The sequence below is a fragment of the Microtus oregoni genome, unplaced genomic scaffold, assembly GCF_018167655.1.
Source record: "Microtus oregoni isolate MIOR12 unplaced genomic scaffold, Mior012 000006F_ref0000085, whole genome shotgun sequence".
NCBI lineage: Eukaryota > Metazoa > Chordata > Mammalia > Rodentia > Cricetidae > Microtus > Microtus oregoni.
Genome location: NW_024543065.1, coordinates 962,136 through 983,861, shown reverse-complemented (window position 1 = coordinate 983,861; position 21,726 = coordinate 962,136). Strand labels below are relative to the sequence as shown.

Here is a 21,726-nt window from a genome sequence, read left to right as displayed (position 1 = left end):
TCTTAGTTAAGCATGACACTCTGATCCAGATGGTAATGGAAGACATTGTGATTTTTTAAAAAAAAAAGCAATATTCATTACATATGAAATTATTTCATACATTCCTCTTAGCGTACAGAATGAACCTGTGGGTTTGATTTGCATTTATCGGCAGACTAATATTTTGTTGTGTTTCCTGTGAGCTTTGCAGTTATTCGTGTGAAGAAATGACTTTTCAAGGTCTTTGACATTTCAAATTAGGTCCTTGACTTTGATGTTAAATTTCAAGCTTGCTTCATTTTTCTCAACAACTGGATTTATAAAATTTACAAAATTATAAAACATCTCTTAATGCCTCATTTCTTTTACTCTTTCTGTCTTAAAGCTTAGTATATCTTATTTTAGTCCTTTGCAAAGGCTCATGATTCAATTTCTGTTCAAGACAATGACCTTGTGCATATGGTATCCCACACCACTGACATCCCCGCAGGCTTGGCAGGTAGGCCGTAGATGGCCTCACTGCTCACGGTGGTTATGGGAACCTGATGTCTGATCTTTACATCTCACCGTTCTCCCCATTGCCCTGGAATCTCTGGAAGCAATACTTTGTCATTTTTCACATTCTTGCCAAACACTGTAGGAGCGCTTACCCCCACTGGCTGGCATGGAAGCTGCAACGATTATTTTTTTCAAGGATGCCTTACGGTATTTGTTGCATCAAAATCCCATTGCTAGTACAGACTTTGGCACATTAATAATAATTATGATCATCCATTTGCTTTCAGTGCTTATACAGAGTTTTTGTTAATTACATCAGCTGAATTACTAAATTATTCTGCCATATACCCTTGCTAAATTGTTCCCACATAACACGTATGTTTATTTGCACCCAGGCTCTTCGATGATGCTACAGATAAGTTGAACCTCACAGCCTTGGGAGGGTTCCTCTACCAGCTAAAGAAAGCATCTCAGTCCCAGCTTTTCCATTCTGTGACAGACACAGTCGATTACTCTCTGGCCATGCCAGGTAATTTTCCCTGGAGAAACTGGTGGTAGCTAAGGATGAAGTAACCCCAGTCATGGATGCCAACGGCATGTGTGAAACATGACAGTAACAGTCATAATTGTTACAGTTTGAAACACCCATCCATGTGTTCTGGGCTTCATGGTAAGCACTGGATGTGGGCCCTCACATTCATTTAATAATAAAAGGAACTTTAAGAAATAGTTATATTTACCCCTTATTTTATACATGAGATCAGTGCGGAATAGAGGGAAATCCTTGGCCTATTCCAATGCAGTTACTAAAAGGGTCTAACTCCTCGATGTTACTATTTAGGCCACTATGTCATGCCTTCTCTGTAGACACAGTGTTGAATTGGGGATAGGTTTTGGTCCTAGTGAGTGAACCACCTTTCTGATTTTGAGTGGGAAGCTCTCACCTTCCTTGATGAGCCATCTGAAACCATCTTGCTATCCAAGACCACTGCCTTGATTTCTCAGCTTCCTTGCGCTGGAGTCCTTTGAACTATTCCTGAGTCTGGGCTTTCTCATCTTGCCTTCCTGCAGGAGAAGTCAAGTCCACACAGGATCGCAAAAGCGCTCTGCACCTCTTCCGCCTGGGGGACGCCATGCTGAGGATCGTGAGGAGCAAAGCCCGGCCCCTGCTCCACGTGATGCGCTGCTGGAGCCTTGTGGCACCACACCTGGTGGAGGTGAGCGTGGAAGGTGGGAAGAACCTGTGTGTAAGCTCAGGGAAGGCTTGCTACAGAGCCAGCAGAGTGGCTGTATTCAGAGGGCCCTGGGGCAATGAGACCCTTCCCATAACCTGGTCATAAGCTCCATTGTTCTCTGGCTATATATCAAGGTGTCTGAGGGCTCACCCGGAATGACAGTGCCATGCTGGTCTCAATGTGGCCCCTTTCCTTCCAAGTATATGGTTCAACTAGTCTCCTTGCAAAGGTGGTTCTTGATTCTTATGTTCTGATCTTAAGTTGAGTCTGAAGCGAAAAGGTGGAACCCTGATGTAACATGAACTGGGCCTGCTTGTTGGAGTTTTCTGTCCTGCCCAGTACCCCACAGCCCACAAGCCCCAAAGAAAATCACACAGAGATCTCTATAAGCTGATTGGCCCATTAGGTCAGGCTGCATATTAGCTCTCATAGCTTATATTAACCCATAGTTCTGATCTATGTTAGCCTTGTGGCTCAGTACCTTTTTCAGTGGGGAAGATCACATCCTGCTGCTTCAGTGGTCTAGGCAGGAGTGGGAGGAATCAAATTCCTCGTTCCCAGAATTCTCCTGTTCTCATTGCATCATTTCTACTTCCTGTCTGGTTTTCCTGCCTATACTTCCTGCCTGGCCAATCAGTGTTTATTTAAAACATGATTGACAGAATACAGACAATTCTTGCACACCACCCTGAATCAATTCTTCCCTTTGGGGCAACATCTTTGGTTCTTGTCTCTCTTCTCTGACAACTCAGTTACTAGGGACATGTTATTTTCAGGAGGGGGAACTGTACCTGCACTATGGGATGGTATGAGAGACAAGAAAAGGGCTGGAGATTTATAAACATACACACACAGAGACATGGGGACACGGGTCATCCTCGAAACAAGAATGCCAACTTTATTGTGCTCCAGGGAAGCTTATATAGGAATCCTTAACTGATAGCCATGCTCCAGCTCTTGGCAGTTTCAGCTGTAAAACCCACCAGAATTCACTCCCCTGCCATCAGGAACTCATGAGGGTCTCATGCTCAGAGCAGCTGAAGGCACAGGAAAACAAGCTGTTCACTCCGTTCACTCTGGCAGCCAAAGAAAGTCAAGGGGCCGTGGGTCTGCAATCCCCAACAGGGAACCATATATTCCGGTTTTCCTGACAAGGTGAATACTAACACCTTCCCGCCCCCCAGAGTAAAGCAGTTTACAGGATCAGTCTTGTGGTAGCTCTGTACCAAATCATTGCAGTACATGAGAACTGGATCTGTTAGTTACTAATTCTGTCACTGTGATAAAACTCTGTGACCAAAATGGCTTATAGAGAGCAGGGTTTATTTGGACTTAAGCTCCCATAATGACAGGGAAGCAGAGCCCGGAAGTTGAGAGGTCACATCTTCAGATGTAAACGCAAAGCCCTGTGAATAACCTGGAGGTCTGATGATGCTACTAAATCTCAAAGCTTTCTAATAGTGTCACTTCCTCCAGCAAGGCGGTTCCACCTCCCTAGTGTGCCAACTAGGGACCAAGTATTCACATAGATACCTGAGTCTATGGGAATCATTTCTCATTCAAACCACCCCACTGGCTAAGTAACAAAGAACATTTTTGCCCTATTTACAATGTAACTATTTATAAACACCTTGTTGCACTTATTTAGTAAAGATAAACAATAAAATACATCACAGAATTTAATTTACTAACCTGAAGATTGGCTAGTAAAGAAAGGTAAAAAATATCAATTTAGCCAAGGCCAAAGGTCCCATCAGCTAGATACTCGGCTATCATTAGCTACATTGAAAGCCTAGGAGCTTCAAAGAGCATCCTTGTATTTCATTCATTGATCCTCTCTAGCAGAAATTTGAAGCAAATTAATTCTGGTCTGGTCTAGCGTGCTGGCTAGTTTTATTCCAGCTTAACCAAGCTAGCATCATTTGGGAAGAAGGAACCTCAGTTATGAAAATGTCCCCCTCGGATTGGCCCATGGACTATCCTGTGGTGCATTTTCTTGATTGATAACCAATGTGGGAGAACCTAACTCACTGTGGGTAGTACCTCCCACGGGCTGGTGGTTCTGGGTGCTTAAAAAAAAACAGTCTGAGTAAACCCTAAGGAGCAAGCCAGCAAGCAGCACACCTTCAAGGCCTCTGCCATCGGTTCCTGCCTCCAGGCTTCTGCCCTGCTTCAGTTCCTGTCCTGACTTCCCTTACTGATGGACTGTCACCTCAAAGTATAAGAGGAAGGAAATTCTTTCCTCCCCAAGTTGCTTTTGGTCTTGGTGTCTTAGCTTGGAAATAGAAGCCCTAATTAAGACAGCGGTCTTGGCTGATCCCAACTGTCCATTCTTATATGTCCGTCGTAGTTGCTGACATAGAGACTAGCACCAACTAGTTCATGATAGTTTTACCTGTGAAGGCTGATCAGAGTTCTCTCTAGGCTGACCTCTGGCGGTCAGTCCCCACTCATCAATACAGCCTTCTTAGGATTTCCTCAGACAGTGCGCAAACTCCATATCATAGTTTGATACTTATGGGATGGTTTCGGTTGTGCCAGTAGACAAAGAAGGTCCCAGGTCAAAGTCAAGAGCTAATATGGAATGGACTCATTAAAGACCATTAGATCCAGGCTCTGTGAACCAATTCATGTTCTCATTGCAATTGATGCACCTCACTAGAGGACAAATGACACACTTGATCGTAATATGTTAGGGGGATGACTAAGGATGAGGCATGCGCAGTTGCATAGGTTGCAGGTGACCGTGCTGTGTACTGCTGAGGAAAACTGTCATGCTGCAGAAAAGGAAAAGAGTAGAACCCTTCCTCTTGCAGAACCCTTAGCTTGACGTTGAAGTTGTATCTAACCAGTTGGTTAAATTTCAGATGCAATTCGGTGTATTACCATCTGTATGCTAAAATCCCTTAGAATTTTGTGTTAAACAGAATCGCTCTTTCTACCTTTACATAATGAGGTAGGCTGGGGAAGCCTTTGGAAGCCACATTTTCCTCACCTGGCTTCCTGCTGGCGTTCAGCGCTCTCTTGTCTTGTGCAGGCCGCCTGCCACAAGGAGCGCCATGTGTCTCAGAAGGCTGTTTCCTTCATCCATGATATCCTGACTGAGGTTCTCACAGACTGGAGTGAGCCACCTCACTTTCATTTCAACGAAGCGCTCTTCCGGCCCTTTGAGCGGATCATGCAGTTGGAGCTGTGTGATGAAGACGTTCAAGACCAGGTCAGTGTGACATGGGCTATGGCATCCTGGGGAGGGAGAAGCAGGCACTGTGCTCTGCTTCGTGTGCTGTCTTCCCAAGCAGGTGACAAAGTGAGGTTAAACAATTTAGCCAGGATCCCCTAGCAATTGGTGAGATAGAAACACAGACTTCGAGAATCTGGCTGCATTGATCGATAGCTTATAGACTACACTATTGATCATACTCAACCTGCCTAATGGGGGACAAATGGAAGAAAGCAAACCTGGTGACCTCACAGGTGACACATTGGTAGGTCCAGAAATCAGCAGGCTTTCTCCCGAAATCAACTCAGATATTGACTAGAGCTTTTTAATTTCCTTTTAAATGCAATGACATATTGACAAGAAAATGAAACCTACTTAAATGGCGCCATAGTGACAGCCAGAGAGGGGTGGACCACACAGCCCCTGGGGTGGTTTTGCTGTATGGATTGTACCATCAGATGAAGCCGGAGTTCATCATATCACATTCTCCGGGTTGTAGTAGCCAATGACAGCTATAAATCTTAGGCTTCACTTAGGCCAAGCATAAATATAAAAATAAGTAACATTAGAGAAAAGAGAAGAAATGAGGCTATATAGAAGCCAAATTCTGCTTTTTCCCCTCAAATAAAGTCAGTGTTAACTAGACATGTTGTGTGATAAATTGAAGGTACAAATTATAATCCCCTCATTAAAAAAAATGAAGTGGCATATATATAAAGAGAAATATATTCTGTGTTATAAACAGATATTAAAATGACATGTGCTTAACATAAAGAAGGTGGTAAGAGAAGACTAGAAGAACAAAGGGTAAAATAAGTATGGGAAACAGAGCAAAGCGCTGATGTAAGTAGATCCACATGCATGGTAGCTTTGAGTAGGAAGAGCAGCATCACTAGGAAAATGCAAGCTGAACCCATGATGAGTACTGGCTCACTTGCTGGGGAGTGGGGGGCGGGGGAAGCGGCTAAAACCAATGGGGAGATAATAACCACAGGTGAGATGCAGAGGAAATTACCCTCAGAAGCTGGATGAAGAAAGCAAATTCTTTACTTGGTTCAGAACACAGCCTGGCAGTTCTACCAAGAGTGTGTCCCCAAGAGAAAGGAAGAAACCATCGATGGAAATGATTGTGGCCACAGTCACATCGTCAGATAGAATCAAGAGCTAGCAATGGTGGTCTGTGCCTACAATTCCAGGAGGCAGGGGGATTACAAGAGTAGAGCCAGCATGGGCTTCATAGGATGTTCTAAGCCAGTCTGGGCTACTCTCTTGCGGTGGGGAGGAGGAGAGGCTGATAGATGAAGACAGTGTAGAGGTAGAACCATGCAGATTCTAGCTTTGACAGAGTTTGTGGAATTGTGTTAGTGTCAGGTCAAAGACAAAAGACAAGCAAAGAGTATTACTATTACTAGACATCGGCATTTTATTAAAACCAACTCAGTACATTGGGAAGATATAAAAATGGGGGGGGAGGCTCTGTGGAGATAGTTCAGTCAGTACTGCACAGGCTGTCTAAACCTGAGGACCTGAGTTAGATTCCAGCACCTATGTAAAAGCAGGCATGTGATGCTCACTGTAACCCCATCTTGGTTGAAGTGGAGAACCCCCAGGGCTTGATTGCTGGGTAGCCTGGTCAAACCAGCAAGCTCCGGGTTCAGTGGAAGACTGTTAAGTGGAGAGCAAGAGAGGAAGCTGCCCAATATCAACCTCTGGCCCTCATACAGGACACTTACACATACGCAACCTTGGAGAAGCATGAAGACCCAACAACGGATTGGAGATAATAGACAATGTAAGGCTCACCGTGGAGAGGAATGGAAAGTTACTGTTTAATGGGCACAGAATCTCATTTTTGAAAGACAAAAATTTTGTGGGGATGGATAGCGGTGGAAGCTGTATTAATCTGCTTGAGCTATATGCAATTGGAAATGGGGTAAATTTACACTGTATACATTTTCCTTTGACATAAAATGAATTATAATGAGATATCAAAACCCTTCCCTTGAAGCAATTGATAGAACAACCAGACAGCAACAACTCTGGGTAGAGATAACGAGCAACACTGAGGACCAGTCTGAGTGACAGGTGCACATTTCCAAGTGCATGTGGAGCTTTCTCCATCATAGTTGCTATGCAAACCTATGAGGCAAGTCGCAATAAGTTTAACCAAATTCAAATCATAAAAAGTATATTTTCTGGCCAACATGGGATTGGGTTCATAATAAATTATTTGGGAAATGTTTAAATACTTGGAAATTCAACATCAAAATTCTAAGTAATCCTTAAGTCAATGAAGAAATGACAAGGAATCTTTTAAAAAATGTCTTGAGTGAACACATGACATACTGCCTGTGTGGGATGTAGTTAAATCAGTATTTTGAGGGAAATTACAATTGCTAATGTTCATATTAGAATGGAAGACCTCTAAAGAAAGAAGTCCATGATTTTGGCCAATGGACTTGTGAGGAAGACGCCCTTGTAATTCAACAGAGAAAGTCAATGGTATTTTCAGCCAGTTTTACTTGGACATTTGTAAGAAAGATAAGCTTCACCCCTCACCTCTCACCACACACACACACACACACACACCACGCTAAAAACTGGTCATGACTTAACATGAGCAAGAGCAATAACTGTAAGCATGGTGAGGCAGAGTTTTCTTGGAAGCAATACCAGCAACATGACCCTTAGAAAGAAAAAATGATGAATCAGACCTTATCGAAATTAAACACTTACATTCCCTGAAAGATAAAATTAAGGCATAATAATAAAAAGGAAAACTCAGGGCTGGAGAGTTGGCTGTGTGGTTAAGAGCACTGGCTGCTCTTCCAGAGGACCCGGGTTCGATTCCTAGCACCCACATGATGTCTCACAGCTATCCATAACTCCAGTTCTATGGGATACAAAGTCTCTGCTGATTCCTCTATGGACACCAGGCCTGCGTATGGTATACATACATACAGGTAAGACGCTCACACAGAAAATCTTTAAAAGAAAAGAAAGATAAGAATCAAAGTTGTAGGAGTTTCTTGAAAAGTATGAAGCGGGAAGGCCCTGAGTCCACAGTACATGACGATAAGGAGGCACATACCCAATACAAAAACCAGCAAGCTCACAGAAGGCTGATCTTGGGGAAATTTACTCGGCAACATTAGTTACTGGGAAAACAAGCGAGTCTGTCTCAGCTGTGTTTTTCTCTCACTAAAATTAACTCAGAAATGAGGGGGAGGTGCTGGAGAGATGGCTCAGTGGTTAAGAGCATTGCCTGCTCTTCCAAAGGTCCTGAGTTCAATTCCCAGCAACCACATGGTGGCTCACAACCATCTATAAAGACGTCTGGCGCCCTCATCTGGCCTTCAGGCATACAGACAGAATATTGTATACATAATAAATAAACAAATAAATAAATAAATAAATGAATGAATAAAAGAAATGAGGGGGAGGGGGACAGAGAAGCCCTCCACCTTTCCTACAAGTTCTCTTTGTACTAATTAAGCACTTCTGCCTTCCCTGTGCAGGTGGTCACCTCCATCGGGGAGCTGGTTGAGGTGTGCTCCACACAGATCCAGTCAGGATGGAGACCCCTGTTCAGTGCTCTGGAGACAGTGCACAGTGGGAACAAGTCGGAGGTGAAGGAGTACCTGGTTGGGGAGTACTCCATGGGTAAGAACAGTTGGATGATTCTTGCCACGGCAGGCACCTTCATTCCTTAGGCCGAATCTTGGCTCATCAGCAGAACAGGAGGAGAGCCGTTCTGCCAGCCATGTTTAGTCAGTGGGAACATGAGGCTAAGACCTGGGGTTGGGTTGTTGCCAGCTTACCCAGAGTTCTGAACTCATCAGGTCCTGCTCACACCAAGAGGTTTTTGGTCCACTCTGTATTGCTATACAGAGTTACTTCCTGAGACCACAGGGGGAAAATGTCACAACATGAACATCTGAAAATATGAACTGCTGCAAATTCCAAAAAAAAAAAAATGGATTTCAGAGTCTCAGGAAATTCTAGCAACTATTTCAAACTCTGAAAAACTCCAAATCCTGAAAAACATCTAGTCCCCATCATTTAGGAAAAGGTACACTAAGCCTGTATCTATTTTCAAGTAAGAAGACAGAAAAGTATAAAACAGGGAAATCATAATTAGGGAATTTGGATCGGGCTAGAAATAGATTGGTATGCCCGGAGTCCAGGGGTGTTGTGTCAGTGATCCCCAAGGCCTTATTAACATTCAGAAACCCAGCAGAAGGACTTGTGGGATAGAGCATGCAGCTGTGGTAAGATTTATTGCATGGCTCATGACTAAGTTTCACTATGGTAATATAATAAGGGCACAGCCAGGTTATAAGGTAAAAAGACAGAGAATTGGAAGGATCCTATAGGTTTCCTTGCCTTCCCATAGAACATCACACAGGGAAGGAACTCTTCCCTGAGCAGTGGAAGTAGCAGCAACATAAAGTCCGTTTATGTTGAAACTGGTCACATAGACACACTGTACCTGGCATATACCAACTCCCAGATGTTCACTATAAACTAAAACTTTTGCTCAGCCCAGGATAGTGAAGCATCTTATGAGATTACTTGCCCGGGGATATTCTGAGAATCAAGTTCCTGGATGCCAGTCAAGAGCCACCCGATTGACAACTCTGCAAGCATGGTTTTCTATGGCAAGCAGACTCGGGCCTTCCGTGTCTCCGCACAGGAATGAATGAATGAGTATATTTCCCCAGAGGCTCTTCTATAGATAAATTCTGCAGTCTCCTGTGCTGAAACATTCCAGAAGCCCCATGTTTACTGTACTGTAGACCACACATTGCTCCGGGTCTGTGTTCCTCCAGCTCGACCCTCCATTATCTCCCCTTAGCTCCCATTTAGGTGAAGCAGCAGGAGAGGCTAGCTATCAAAAGATCCAAACACTTCTCCAGTGACTCTTCTAAGACTACCCAGGAGATTCTGGAAGTGTAAGCACCGTGAAGGGTTAAAACCTCCCTTCCTTACAATCTATCCCATTCCTCCCTCAGGAAAAGGCCAGGCTCCCGTGTTCGACGTGTTTGAAGCTTTTCTCAACACTGACAACATTCAGGTCTTTGCTAACGCAGCCACCAGTTACATCATGTGCCTTATGAAGTTCGTCAAGGGACTGGGTAAGTGGAACTCTCCTTTAATGACACTCACGGTCACAGTAGACCCTTTCAACATGACTTTGTAGGGACAAGCGTGCATACTGGGATCTGGACACATGGGCTCGGAGGCTCACTGCACGTTGAAGTTGATTTTTTTTTTCTTTATAAAATATCTTGTGATACAATACATTCTCAAACTCTACATTATTTTATACCAACTTCCTTTTTGATCTTAGGATATCCCATTTACTCTTCAGTAATTGACCTTGTGTAGGAAACCGTTCCCGTCAGGGTCACGGTTGGCAGTCGGAAAGTAGACTTAGGAATGCCTCCTCTAGCCTTCCGAATTGCAGCGTGTGTTTGGATGAGTCAACTTCCCCCTTCTTGAAGTCCTGGTGTATTTTAGGAACCATGGAGGTGGTTAGATGCTGAAGTTAGAAACGTTTAATAGGGTGAAGTCTTGTATACAGCATGACCGGCAGGAGCTGGGTTTTACAGAGCACAGATTCATCTGGGTGAGATGAAGAGAAGACTTGGGATTAAACCACAAGTTTAGTAACAAACTATCGAAATGATCCCTGAAAGTATAGTCTTTAAACCACAAGTTTAGAAGACATCTGCACGCCTGAGAGGTTTATACAGAGAGCTCCGGGGTGTGGAGCATGAGAATCTTGGAAATAAGGAAAATAGAAACTTGATGTTTGTATATCTTCTCAATAGATAATTGATACACTAATTATTTCTCTGTGAAAGAAACTGGCCACAAGTTGTCACACTTGTGTCACCCTTATTTCTGAAGTGAGAACAAAATAAAGGCACAGAATTTATTATTAGTCTGAGCTGTAGGCAATCCTTATCCTGTTCTGTTACAACATACAGTTGCCCTCTACAGGGACATTCATGCAAAATACTCACACACATAAAAATAAAAGATAGTAAAAATTAAAAAAAAAAAACAACTACAATACATGGATATCACATCAAGCAGTTTGGTAACCCAGATGGCTACAAAGTATCCAGCCTGGATGCAGAACACATCCATCTTGCCGCTGACAAAGCATGTAATTTAAAATTTAGGAATTTCTTCTGAAATTTTCCACTCATGTTTTCATGTCATATGGGTACAAGTACATAGTCCATAGCAAAGAAGAAAAGGTAAAGAAAGAATCTTCCTTGGACAGCTAGACACAATGAGCGTCTATGAAATACTCAGGCAGACATTCCTGACAGAGTGTTAGAAAATTTAAGACCTTATCTTAGAGAAAAGTTGGGCACTGAATGTAGAGATGCCAAATTATTAATGTGCATATGAAACATATTTTGAAAAGGTGGGTTCTGTTTTGTTGTGTGGTCTATGAAGTAGAGTCAAGGTGTAAGGCTTGGGGTTCAGTGGGAAAGACAGAGCACCCCGTACAGCCATGCCTCCTGTGTACCACCTGGTTCCAGAGCCAACATTACTTGGGTATACAACATAGAAAAGGTAATACCTGCTAAATGGAGAGGATAGGAAATGACGCTATTGTTCATTTCCCGCTGTTTTGTTGGTTTTTTTTTTTTTCCCCCACAAATTCGCCCTGGCCTCTGTTCTCAGTTGTAAGGTATATATGACTGTAAACCAGGAGCTGGCAAACTTTCAAACTCCCTAATGGATTTTCCTGAAAACAATTTTATTCTACCTTTGTGCTAGAACAACAGGAATGAAGTTGCAACCCAGGCAGGATGATCCACAGGGCCTTGGGTACTTGCTCTCTGGCACTTTATAAAGAGTTTGCCAGCCCTAATCTAAAATGTGAATTCATTTATTTCTTTTATGTAGCAGCATGCCTCATTGCTTCTGAGTTTTAATTAAAGCCTAGTAATTATGTCTGTTTACCCATAGGGAAGGATGCTTGCTGCTACAATTGCAGACAATTAGCAATAATCACAATGCTGTGAAATAATTTTATTAAAAGTATAGAAACAGATTCAAGACACTGAAAATAAAAATTAAAATTCTCATTTTTTTAACCTATAGAAAAATCTTTTCCAGAGATGGGTTACATCTCTACAACTATATGAAAATACACTAATTTAAGTCAAGTTGCCTATGACTCCAAACCCCATATGTTTGCTCTTCCTGGGCTCTTCATTTAGTACCCCATGCTGGCAGCAGATAAAAATCCTGAGAGAGAGGCCAAGAGCCTCATTCCAGCCTTACAAGGTCTGCCTCTGGGACAACTCTCTGTCGCCAAAGCCCCAGAAGTCACATCATCCAGCAGAGACGTGAGTTAATGTGCTGGTGTGCAGAAATGCTCTCTCAGCCACCAGAGGTACTGGACCGGAGCAGACCAAGTGTTCCTCCTAGGGAGAACATTCATGGAGCAGAATCATGTTGGGATTATACGAGCTGCTGTAGTTTTTCCTCCCCACCCCTTCCATGTGTATTTATTGGGGTCACATGTGAGTGAGCGGGTCTTCTGTCGTGACTGGAGAACACGGGTAATTTTGTCTCTGTCCCCACTCTGCCCTAGGAGAGGTGGACTGTAAAGAGATTGGGGACTGTGTCCCCGGAGTGGGAGCCACTTCCACAGACCTGTGCCTGCCGGCTCTGGATTACCTCAGACGTTGTTCTCAGGTACTGGGGGGGGGGGGGAGGGGCGGGGGGGGGGAACACAGCTCCACACCCCACAGCTACCTCAGAGCGTGTTCATAAGACATCAGCAAAAGTCTTTAGCTGAGACCCAAGAGACACTTTCATCTCTTCCACCTTGACCTCAGACCGCTCCATCTCCCGGGTTTCTCTTGTTCTTCTGCTTCCTTAGAGGTGGGGTCATGGGAAGGGGAAGCTAGAATCTGGTGCCCATTTTCCTATGGACTCTTCTCTGGGGTCCTCCACAGACAAAACAATTTACATGTTCGCAGCAACCTGAGAGAGTTTTTAAAAAATATAAAAACTCAGATGTTGGAAAATTAGCCACCGTTCTGTTGCCAGTAAGCATTATTGCATCAGCTTCTTGACAGAAATGTTTTTGTTGCCTTTTAAATGCAGATCATAAGAACGTTTATTCTTCAGGGGCCCTTATAGTTCTGGGTCCCCTTTAATAGTGAATTATAATCCTACTGTTCTCTAACACCGAGAAATTTCCAATATATAAGTGCACTATTTGGTGTGGTCTTCTTATCTAGTTATTGGCCAAGATCTACAAAATGCCCTTAAAGCCAATATTCCTTAGTGGGCGACTTGCCAGCTTGCCGCGAAGGCTTCAGGAGCAGTCGGCCAGCAGCGAAGATGGAATCGAATCGGTCCTGTCAGATTTTGATGACGACACTGGTAAGCTTGTTGACTTGACTAGGATGGTTCGTTGTGTTCTTAATCCCAGAATCTTAGGGAATAAGTAAGTTAGTTTACAGATCATAAGAGTGGTCATCCATTTCCATGTTTTTATATAATTGTTATCAGGATAAGTTTAACCAGAGAATCCAGGGACTCCCTAAAGTCAACATTAAGCCATTTCTTTGGCATGGCTGCCTCGGTGTAAAACCATCGCAGTTATGCGGACCCCATTCAAACCCTGATTTTTTCTTGAATTTAGCAAATTAGGACAAAATTGCACTGATGCTCATATAGGCTAGCAATTGCCTTCACTAGCTTCAAGGAAACGCAGTTACTTCCCCCCTAAGACTACTTGGTTAGAGATAGGGGAAATTAAGCCATTACGGAAGGGAGACTCTGTGAGCGGTGAAGCCTGTGGGCTGAGGAAAGGAATGCTTTTAAAGACTTTGTTTCAAATTAGATGGCATGCAATCTCCTACAAACCCACCTCCTAGCTAGTAACTCCAAGTGATCTTCCAGTGTGTGCACGCCTGCCTGCACCTGCTGCCTGTGCGCTCAGAAGACCTCATCCGGCCCACACCTGGGAATGCAAATGACACTCTTCAATTTGAGAAACAGTATTAATGATTACACAAACTAAAATTATAAAAAAGTTATAAAATTATATAAAGTTATAAAAATAATGGAAGTGGCTAATTTTGTTCTTTTAAAAGAATAGACAGTAAGGCTAAGGATATAGCTTATTCAGTCATGGTTACCTCACACACATGATGCCCTGAGTTTGGTCTCCATCTCCACATGAATATGATATAAAATAAGTGCCTGAAATCCCAGCACTTGGGAGGTGACTGACTATAAATTTTGATATATCAACTATTATGCCTAGCTTTGTATAATCTATGTATACTTATGATATTTTTGTAAATGCTTGTACTTTTCACTGGTCAGGATAATTATGTATACTGGAATCCATGATAATATCTGAGAATATGTCAGTTCTCAGAACTGTTTAGATGTTTTGTATGTTGCATATATGTGAGGTGGGAAATGTCAATCAGAAGTTCAAGGTTCCTTGGCTAACTAGCAAGTTTGAGGCAAGCCTGAGCTCTAAGAGACCCCATCTCACAACAAAAATAAGAAAACAGTAAATATAAAACTAAATGGACAATTTTATGTTTTTATTATCATTTGGTTAGAATGTCAAGAAGCCCGACAGTCATTTCAGTATCGAATTTACATATAATGTTGCCATTTTTAAAGTGGGGAGTTAGGGAAGAATTTTGAGTCTTGTGTTTCCCTTTGTCAGATCATATTAACCAATCTCTGCCTCTCATAGGCACTGAGGGCTAACACTCCAAGCGATGACTGTCACCCCAGTGCCACTTGTCATTCATACACAGTGCTCACTGAGATCTTGAGAGGATTCTTCCTGATGGATATCTGGGTTTCAGAGGGGTCCGCTTTTTGTTTTCCAGGTCTGATAGAAGTTTGGATCATCCTGTTGGAGCAACTAACAGCAGCTGTGTCCAACTGTCCTCGGCAACACCAACCACCAACCTTAGATTTACTCTTTGAGCTGTTGAGAGATGTTACCAAAACACCTGGTAAGTGTCTCCATCTGTTTCTACTGGCGGAGGGGTTGTTGTGCATGTAACTATTTCCAAGAGGGTATCTCTTTGGATGTTCCTCTGTTGTCACTGTTTCTTATATTTAATACAAAGTTTCACATACAGTAGGTGTTCAGTAATCATGTGTTGAATGGCCACAGTGAAGTGATGGGTCAGGTATGTCCTGGAAATTTCTACAAAAGATGTGTGGTTTGATGCTGTTGAACTCCCACATCCATCCATCAGTGTCTCCATAAGCCAGCTGGCTTTGCCATGATTTCAGCCTTCTTTCTTGGCTAGATCTTACAGCCTGTGCAGCCCCAGGACTGACAGGAGAGCTCAATAGATCTGTCACTCATGAGCACACGCTGTACTAATCAGCCTCTTGTCACGTGATTAGAGTTGGAGATAACACACAGTGCCTAGGACTGTGTTGTTGTAATTTTAGAAGTGGCACGAGACAGAAAGACACCGTGCAACAGAGTTCATGCGGAGGGGTTTTTGTTAAATAAACGAATATAAAAAGAAGGGGAGGGAGGAAACCGGCCTCTGGGGACAGGAGCAGCAGAAGAGAAAGAGAGAGAGAGAGAGAGAGAGAGAGAGAGAGAGGAGGGGGATAAACAGAGACAGGCAGAGAAGCAGAAAGGAACAAACAGAAAAAGAGAGAGATGGGAGGTGGGCAGGGCCCTTTTAAAAAGGAGCATAGTGAACATGCACAGCAGGTCCTCTTAACCCCAAGGTCAGGCCAGCACATATGCCTGAATACTAGAAATAGTCCCCTGTGTGTAGAAAAGAAGCCACCTTAGAAATGCATCTTTTGATATGAGTTTTAAAAACTTAGCATACATATTCTTCATTCCAAAGTTTCCTCAGTCAAAGAAATTTTTATAGAAATGTAAGGTGTTTTTATTTACTATTTTATGGGTGCTTTGCCTGCATAAATGTCTGTGCACCATGTGCATACAGTGCCTGGAAAGGCCAGAAGAGGGCATCAGATCTCCTGGAACTGACGTTATGAACAGTTGTGGATTCTGGGAATCCAAAGGACCAGAGTTCAGCTGTTAATAGCTGAGGACATCTCCCCAACTCTGAAATTTCAGTTTTTACTAATAGAATTAGAACCTTAATGAAACTACTAGTTAATCTCACAGTGAGAAGATGTCTCTCCATTGTTATGAAGATTTTTGATTATTAACACCTTCTCAAAACCCATTGCAAAGTTTGCAGCTAGTCTCATGTTTAAAAGCTAAAAGCGTCCCATTGAAGAGTTATGCGCCACAGCTCCTCAGTACATCTCATTAGTAAGTGCCATTTTCAGTTCTCGTATTAATTAACACATGATACATATGAATGGTGTTTACTGCCAAAAATATCTATTTGTTGAGCTCTCTTAAATGCTAAAATAAAAATTGTGAACACTAAGTGAGAAGCAGTTAATAAGAGTGAATGACATTTATAAAGCATTATTTTAAATGTGGAATCAACTATTTACAGTCTTTCTAAATACGCATACATACATGTACATTCAAAAACTACTTAAAGGAAATATGTTAAAATAGAATTATATCTGCAGGCACATTTTTGCTCCACTCTCTATAGACTATGTAATTTTCATGTTCGTTATCTTTTGTATCTTTTGTTTTTGTTTTTTTTTTTTCTTGCTGGGTCTTACCGTTTAGCCCACATTGGCCTGAAACTGGTTGTAAACACCCAAGAAATAGAAGCATGAACCAAGCCTACTCTATTTTTATCTTGTTTTTAAAATAAAAATTTTTTAAATCTACTAATGTTTTTAAGGAAGCACAAATATTTTCTTTATAGCATTTCTACAGAATAAAAAAATTCCACATCTTAAATGTCTGTCAGTACTGAAATTGATAATAAATTACATCTATGTATAATGGAAATAGTATATGTCAGTGAAAATAAGGATTGTTTATAATATAAACTTTGTTCTTCATATTTATCAAAAAGTAGTTTTTAAAGCTTAGCCAGTATGGTGGGAAATTGCCTGTAGCCACAGAGCTATTCAGGAGGCTCACGCAGGAAAACACATATGTCCAGGAGTTCAAGGTCTGTCTGGGTAACATAGTGAGACCCAGACTGTTAATAAACAAACCTATGTCCTATAGAAATAAATATGTAATATATTTTGGCACTCTTTCTTTATGCATCTATGTACTTATGCATCTGATTCTGAGGACTAAGAGATTAAGTGACATTTTAGCCTTGTGATATTTGAATTTGTATGTATATTCAATACCTACAGAGCTAAAATCATACAAAGAAAAAATGTTCCTGTTATTACCCCCAGTGAGTTGTCAGTTCTTCCATATTTTCTCAGATATCGGGGAGCTCTTTGGAAAGAGATCTTTGATACCAGCCATAACAAGAAACCCCTACTCCTCCTGCAGCCATGGTTCTGACCCTTCCCTTCCTTTTTCAGGCCCAGGGTTTGGAATCTATGCAGTCGTTCACCTTCTCCTTCCTGTGATGGCTCTGTGGCTACGGCGGAGCCACAAGGACCATTCCTACTGGGATGTGGCATCTGCTAACTTCAAGCATGCCATTGGTCTGTCCTGCGAGCTGGTGGTGGAGCACATCCAAAGCTTTCTACACTCAGGTAGCTACAGTGCCAGCCCTTGTGGTCATTGCTTCTGCATGTAGCATCGTTATCTCAAAGTGCTTAGTGAATGACTAATGTAAACGCCTCTGTCTGGGGAACAAATGAAATATAACCATGTGGTTAGAACCAGTAATCTAATAGCATATCATTGGAGGGAAAATTGATATGCATGCAGCCTGTATAAAATTATCAAATGGAATGCTCTGTGCTTGTTGTTGAAGATATAATGCCTAGTAGCAGGTCTAGCATAGCAATGCATAGGAGGGGAAGGCATATTCAAATACATAATCTTTAAAATCCCCGTAGCCAAAGTATACAGAAGTGGGGTTTCTTGTGCTTCTACATCTAAAGAGGGCAAATTAAAGAAATAGAATTTAGGAAAGGCTCCAGTTACCAGCAAGTTCATTATCAGGGCAGGGATTATGGGAAGTATCTTAATGCCTGTGGCACTGACGGTTCCCCACAGCTGATGGAGGAGGGAGGGTTCCCCACAGCTGATGGACTAGGAGGGATTTACCAGTTTTTTTTGGGGGGGGGTGTCTAGAGCTGAAAAAGGAGGGACAGACTTCAGCATGCAGATTAGACATGTGTCTAAAGGGGTTGATATTGTTGAGCAGACTGCTGCTTTGCTTACACAGGGTGGGTGTGGGCAATACCACTAAATTGTTTCTGTGGCATCACAAGGGTCCTAGGAAGAACATGCAGATGCATTTCTGGGGTTGGCAAACAGACTGGTGTGGGGATCCCTCCCTCCTTCAGTCTGCAAATGATGTGCAGATGGAAGCCAGATGGACAAGGTTCAGAAGTCACTAAACTGAAATGAGATTGCTTTGTTCTCCAGGAGCACTTACACATTAGTTCTGTTTCCAGCACCAAGGAAAGCATGTTCAGATTTTCCTTTTGGGAATCAGTTTTTTCCAGCAACTCATTTTCAGGCCATGTATTATATTCTGTCTTGTTTGAATAGCTTAATAATATGCTGAACTTTAAACAATACACAAAAAAGTGAACTACAGCCAGGTGGTAGTGGTGCACGCCTTTAATCCCAGCACTCGGGGGGCAGAGGCAGGCGGATCTCTGTGAGTTCGAAGACAACCTGGTCTACAAAAGCTAGTTCCAGGACAGGCTTCAAAAACCACAGAGAAACCCTGTCTCAAAAAACCAAAAAAAAAAAAAAAAAGTGAACCACATTTCATCTTGCTATATCTATAAACATATCAAACCTGGGGAAGAGGATTCCAAAAATAAACATTGCTTTGCTGTTTTTTGTTTGTTTTAGGAAGAGGGTATGCCATTCTTGTTCTCTTTTTATATCTTAGCCTTTCTTCTTCGGCCAGAGATGGCCGTCACGATCTCTCTCTTTACACCAGAGTCCTAAGAACCTTTTTACTCCTTCCTGTAGACATCAGATATGAGAGCATGATCAACACCATGCTGAAGGATCTCTTTGAGCTGCTGGTGGCATGTGTGGCCAAGCCCACCGAAACTATCTCCAGAGTTGGCTGTTCCTGCATTAGGTGAGAATAGAGTCTCTTGGCTTCCCCAAAGGCATTAGCTTTATCGTAGCAAATCACTTTTTTATAAATAATTTATAACGAATAGTCCTTTTTGATATTTAGTCTATAAGTACTTTGTGTAGATGGGGGTAGACAAAGTAGAGATAGAGAAAGTGATGGGTGGTTTCCTTGGAGACAAAAGAGGAAGGTTTTCTTCGGAAGTGATGGTGGAGCATGGTGAGTGGAACCTGAGAATTAGGGTCCACTACCAGCTCCTAACCACCAGGGAGTTTGCCTCAATCTGTTCCTGGGTCCTATGAACCCCTGTGGGGGGGTTCTCTAAGGTTTTAGGATCTTGTTCTCATGCCCCACTCCTGCTCCTAACAAGCCCCATTTTGGGATGCAGAATACTGATCCTATATACAATGAGAACATAAAATTCTCTTGTGAGAACATTACTAGATACCTAGGCCCTTCTATCTCTTTAGTGTAGATACTGAGAGTGATGGCATAGCCTCTAGACACAAACACACTTGTAATCCTAGCACCCAGTAGGTAGAGAAAAGAAGGTTTGAGTTCAAAACCACCTTAGGCTACACAGCAAGGCACGTTCTCAAAGAAAAATAATAAAAACCACCAGAGAGAGGGTCACTGAAAACTGATAACATTGACCTCCACAGAGGAGGTAATGAAAAATACTCAGAAAGAACAAGAGAGCAGGGTTCAGAATGGTAATAATGGTGACGCTTGCTTATTACTCATAGTGATCGTCTTCATTATTTTTCTATTGTTACAATGAAAACACACTATGACAAAGGCAATTTACAGAAGAGAGGGATTAATTGGGCTTACAGTTTCAAAGGCTTCACGTCCATGATAATGGAGCAAGGGTGTGTCAGGAGAGTAGCTGAGAGCTCATATCTCAGACTGTAAGCAGAGAGTACCCTACACTGGAGATGGTAAAAGGCTTGGGAAACCTTAAACAAGGCCACACATCTTAAGCCTTCCCAAACAGCCACTCACTGGGGATTCTGTATTCAAAACCAGAGACTTTCTGAGAACATCTCATTGAGACCACAATTGTAAGTCTTCACTGGGTGATTATTCCAGTTGGGAGAACAAGACGACAGGTGCAAGGAGATAGTAAGAGTTTGGGTCTTATTTTATGTGGTTAGGGTTTGTAGAGGAGTGATTACAAACAGGGCCAGGATGGGAAAATAAATGAAGGGCACACAGCCCTACATATAAGCCCAAGGTTAAATGTGGGGCTGTTTGCAATGGAAATCCATTGATGTGTCTAAACTAAAATGGTTTAGATATTAGTATCTTGGCAGTGCACGACCAGAGGGGTGGAAGGCAGGAGTGAGGAGACAGGAAGTCTTGCAGAACAAGAACAGGATAAGCCTGTGTTCCACTCAACCTTGAGGGCGCAGAATTTGTGGACACGGGATACGCCTTTTGGCAGGTACGTCCTCGTGACCGCGGGTCCTGTGTTCACTGAGGAAATGTGGCGACTTGCGTGCTGCGCCCTGCAGGATGCCTTCTCTGCCACTCTCAAGCCAGTGAAGGTAAGACGAGGAGGGAGGCGATGTTTTCCTCTTTCCTAGCCCCCTGACGCTTAGACAAACTGGGCACCTGAGCTCTGTCTGCCTCCTCATACAGTTGCATAGTAGCAGACTATGAGGGAAAAACAAAAAACACTGGGTTGGTTCTTTTGGTTTTTTTTATCAGTATCAGATTCGAGACTGGACCTGGCACTCTGAGCACAGTCAAACCCTATGAATGCTTGCTGTTCCTCCCTAGGACCTGCTAGGTTGCTTCCACAGTGGCACAGAGGGCTTCAGTGGGGAAGGCTGCCAGGTGCGGGTAGCAGCGCCATCCTCCTCCCCAAGTGCTGAGGCAGAGTACTGGCGCATCCGGGCCATGGCCCAGCAGGTAAGAGATGGACGGTGTGGTTCTTGGGACTTCAGAAGCTTGAGTTGCATGCTCAGAGCCATCCTGAATGTCTTGTATCACCAGGCACCTCTCACTCCCTCAGAGACATACACATTAAGGCTCTAAGCCCATCAGTACCATTTTCCCACCAGAACGGCTTTAGCTCATTCTCCCTACACCAACCCTTGAAGGTTGTATTCTTTCGAACTTAGATCAGAGCCCATCCTACAGCCTGGACTTCAACTACACCTTGCTTAGACTACTTAGAAGGGTTTTCTAAATACTAATGCTGCTGAATATGGGTGACTAAAGATTGTTCAGGCATTACACTCTCATCACCCATACAGAATACAGTCCTTAATATTTTAAGCGACTTAGCACATTTGAATTGAATATAGCCAACCATTAAAACCATCTTCATATACACCGGGTTTGGTTCTTAGCCCCCACGTCAGATGGCTCACAAGCACTTTTAATGCTAGATCCAGGGAATCTTTTGACAAGTTTCCCAACCAGGTTTCTTCTGAAGGACTTTGCCTAGCAGTGCTTGGCAAAAGAGACAAGAAAGGAAGAGCCTTCCATATTCAGCTTGTCACCTCGCCTGCTGAGCACATTCCTAATGTCCTGGGACATGACCATTCTGAAGAAAGAGGCAGGTCCCTAGGAAGCATCCATGTTGTGTCTGCAGGAGAAGGGACAG

The 21,726-nt window shown here is 42.9% G+C and overlaps 1 protein-coding gene and 1 pseudogene across 3 annotated transcripts in view; one reads left to right on the top strand and one right to left on the bottom strand.

Annotated features, from left to right (window-relative positions):
- Arfgef3 (ARFGEF family member 3) overlaps positions 1 to 21,726 on the top strand; it is a 156,077-nt gene that overhangs the window by 117,134 nt on the left and 17,217 nt on the right. For 2 of the 3 annotated variants that reach the window (XM_041653285.1, XM_041653287.1), the window contains exons 20-31: positions 873 to 1,006; positions 1,549 to 1,694; positions 4,750 to 4,929; positions 8,451 to 8,595; positions 9,948 to 10,070; positions 12,560 to 12,663; positions 13,215 to 13,359; positions 14,838 to 14,966; positions 17,416 to 17,592; positions 18,998 to 19,112; positions 20,557 to 20,659; positions 20,895 to 21,026. In XM_041653285.1, the coding sequence (XP_041509219.1) occupies positions 873 to 1,006; positions 1,549 to 1,694; positions 4,750 to 4,929; positions 8,451 to 8,595; positions 9,948 to 10,070; positions 12,560 to 12,663; positions 13,215 to 13,359; positions 14,838 to 14,966; positions 17,416 to 17,592; positions 18,998 to 19,112; positions 20,557 to 20,659; positions 20,895 to 21,026 (1,633 nt within the window). The remainder of the gene's footprint in view (positions 1 to 872; positions 1,007 to 1,548; positions 1,695 to 4,749; positions 4,930 to 8,450; positions 8,596 to 9,947; positions 10,071 to 12,559; positions 12,664 to 13,214; positions 13,360 to 14,837; positions 14,967 to 17,415; positions 17,593 to 18,997; positions 19,113 to 20,556; positions 20,660 to 20,894; positions 21,027 to 21,726) is intronic. The other variant, XM_041653286.1, reaches the window with a different exon arrangement.
- Positions 10,560 to 10,643, bottom strand: LOC121450237 (annotated as a pseudogene).